Genomic DNA, 2,500 nt, shown 5'->3' on the forward strand with positions numbered 1-2,500 from the left:
GACAAATGAAAATAACAAAATTCATGTCAACACCCGAACCGGACGCGAGCGCATAATCTAAATCCAGTGTGAAAATAGCAAGTAATTGTTGCCGAACTTTTCTTACTTTTCTCCCAATTGTCTTGTGGTGTTATTTACGCTGTGGAAAACATTTTAAGAACGTCTTAGGCATGAAAGAGATTTGCCTCGAATGCCTACGATGGTTTTCTCGCTTTCATCCTGTATGCAGAGAATAATTGGAGCCAGGACACACGACGCCTTTCAATGAGAAGATATTTACATTCTTGCAGTGAAAGGAAATAAATGAAAATTAGCATTCTATGGAAAAATCTCACCTTCCCAAGCAATCTACCGCGAAAAAAACGTTTTCCGTTTCCGTTGTCGATAACTTTTGGCACTTCCGGTAAAGGGACATCTTTCGTGGTTCTTGATTTCTTTAACGATCCATCCACTACGGCCTTGTACACTGCAGGCTGTGGAACATATTTTGATGTTAGCGTTGCCATTTTAACCTTTCAAATTTTACTGCAAATATATGTTGCAGTCGTGCGCTCTCTGGAGAATGCAACTATTTTCAAGAATATTTTCCCAACGAATTGCCAGGATACCTGCTAAGACTGCGCACTGATTGGCTGGTTCAGCTTTCACGTTAAACCGTCATTGTGTGATGCGAATGCACATGTTTTTGCGCGCGTCAAGGTTTGCGCGCGCGCGCTCTCGACCGCGCTGCACCCACAGTTAAATTTACCGCTTTCGTAATAATGAGCCTGTTCATTTGTTGACAACGAGCGCTATGAGAGAAATGTATATATTTGAAGTGCGGCCTAAAGACGAAAGAGAGAAGATCATCCTCGCACTCATCAGGACAATTTAAGCAATGAAAGACAATTGCAAAGGGCACTGTGTTCGTGCAAAAATATTTGTGTATGGTTTGTTTTGGGAAACTCATACTAAAAAAATGTAAAAACTCCTACTGTCACAATTTACTTCAAAATATAAATTATATGAGAAATGTAGCCAATTTTTTTGGTGTAGTCGCTATTTGTATCAAGCCTGGGAATCTCCGTCAGTGGAAAGGAATAGCCTAGTGTACAGATTGCTTGTCATTTCAGGTCCAGCTAAGTCATGAGAATAACAAATACATCTACCACCTCCCCCTCCCCCTACCCTGGTGGTAAATGGCTATAACCTGAAAGTTGTGGACCACGCTTCTTAATTAACTTGTTTTGGAGTCAGTACTACTGAGCAACCTTTCTTGGAACATGCGCGTGTCCGTGGTGTAATTTTTTAGGCAAAAGAGTTAATAAGCAGAAAGCCGATCTGCTAAGATTTTACACCAGTGATGTATAAGATCTGCTTGTGAACACGCTGTGTTTCACGCTTCATTGCCACGGTTGCTAATCGATGATTTTTGGAGCGCACAAAAGTGGGCTCTTTCAATCATAACTTCCACTGTATCCTATGCCAACGCTCTAACTGCTTTATACTTAGAGCTGCAAGTGGTTATCCAACAGCGCCTATAAATGTCAGTTCCTTTTCGATAATATCTCAGAGGACAGGAAGCACCGTCTTCATCATTTACCGTATTTACCGCCTGGTTCACATATTTCACAAGCCACTCATCCATGCCAGAACTTATCATGTCAAGTTTAAATCCAGCAGCAACATGAACAGTTTCATTCGTTTCAGTGCCTCCGGAAAAGGTCATTAGGACTGCTGTTCTAATTCAATATATTTTCCATGTATTCTTTATCGTTGTAATTACTTCTGATACCAATTGTGTAACATTTAGCTTTTATTTTTCACACGTTTGGAGGTAGTAGTCTATCTGTCCATTGGACCTATTGAAATTATAGCTGTATGGTGAAGTAAAACCACGATGCCTTCGGTCCAAGTTTCTGAGGGGCAAAGAGTTCAGTTCTTAATGTCATTAGGAATTTCATAATAGTCGCTGTGAACCTGACTCAGAATTTTTCTTCACTTTTTGAGTTGGAACACATTAGGTCACAAGAACGATGAGGTTTCAGTGGCATTTTTCGGAAGTAGGCATGTGCCGGGTTTGTTTAACAGCAAATGATTTAAAAATCTCGCGACCAGGGTTAATAATTATTACGGTGAAGCCGCAAAGTTTTCTCAGTTGAAACTCCGTGTTTTCCACCAGTTACTTAATTGTAGGTAAGCGATGACCTCTGAGAGTTTTGGTGAAGAATCGTCAAGAATCAGAGTCGGTCAATTAATGCTGGTCTCTCAGTTTTTGCCGGACACATGATGTAATAAAACTTTGAAATCGACTTCAATGTTTGAAAATCGATCTAAAAGCAATTCGCTAATTCCAAGATCCCCAAATTACTATTGAAGTTTTAGGAAAGTAAGCGTTCTACAGCATTCTATACTGAAGATCCGCAGAGCTATTGAACAACAAGAGTGAATGTGTACAGGGTGAGGCCATGAACTCACCTTTAAAGCCCTATCACCTTCGCTTACGCTGTCGTTCGTCTCA

General features: G+C 40.5%; 1 protein-coding gene across 1 annotated transcript in view; it reads right to left on the reverse strand.

Annotated features, from left to right (window-relative positions):
* LOC137973089 (serine/threonine-protein kinase PLK1-like) overlaps positions 1–2,500 on the reverse strand; it is an 11,276-nt gene that overhangs the window by 8,493 nt on the left and 283 nt on the right. The window contains exons 1-2 of the mRNA XM_068819822.1: positions 2,458–2,500; positions 336–473 (exon numbers count right to left, since the gene is read on the reverse strand). The exon at positions 2,458–2,500 is cut by the window's right edge and continues 283 nt beyond it. Coding sequence (XP_068675923.1) covers positions 336–473; positions 2,458–2,500 — 181 coding nt within the window. The remainder of the gene's footprint in view (positions 1–335; positions 474–2,457) is intronic.

The sequence above is a fragment of the Montipora foliosa genome, chromosome 10 (assembly GCF_036669935.1).
Source record: "Montipora foliosa isolate CH-2021 chromosome 10, ASM3666993v2, whole genome shotgun sequence".
NCBI classification, from domain to species: Eukaryota; Metazoa; Cnidaria; class Anthozoa; order Scleractinia; family Acroporidae; genus Montipora; species Montipora foliosa.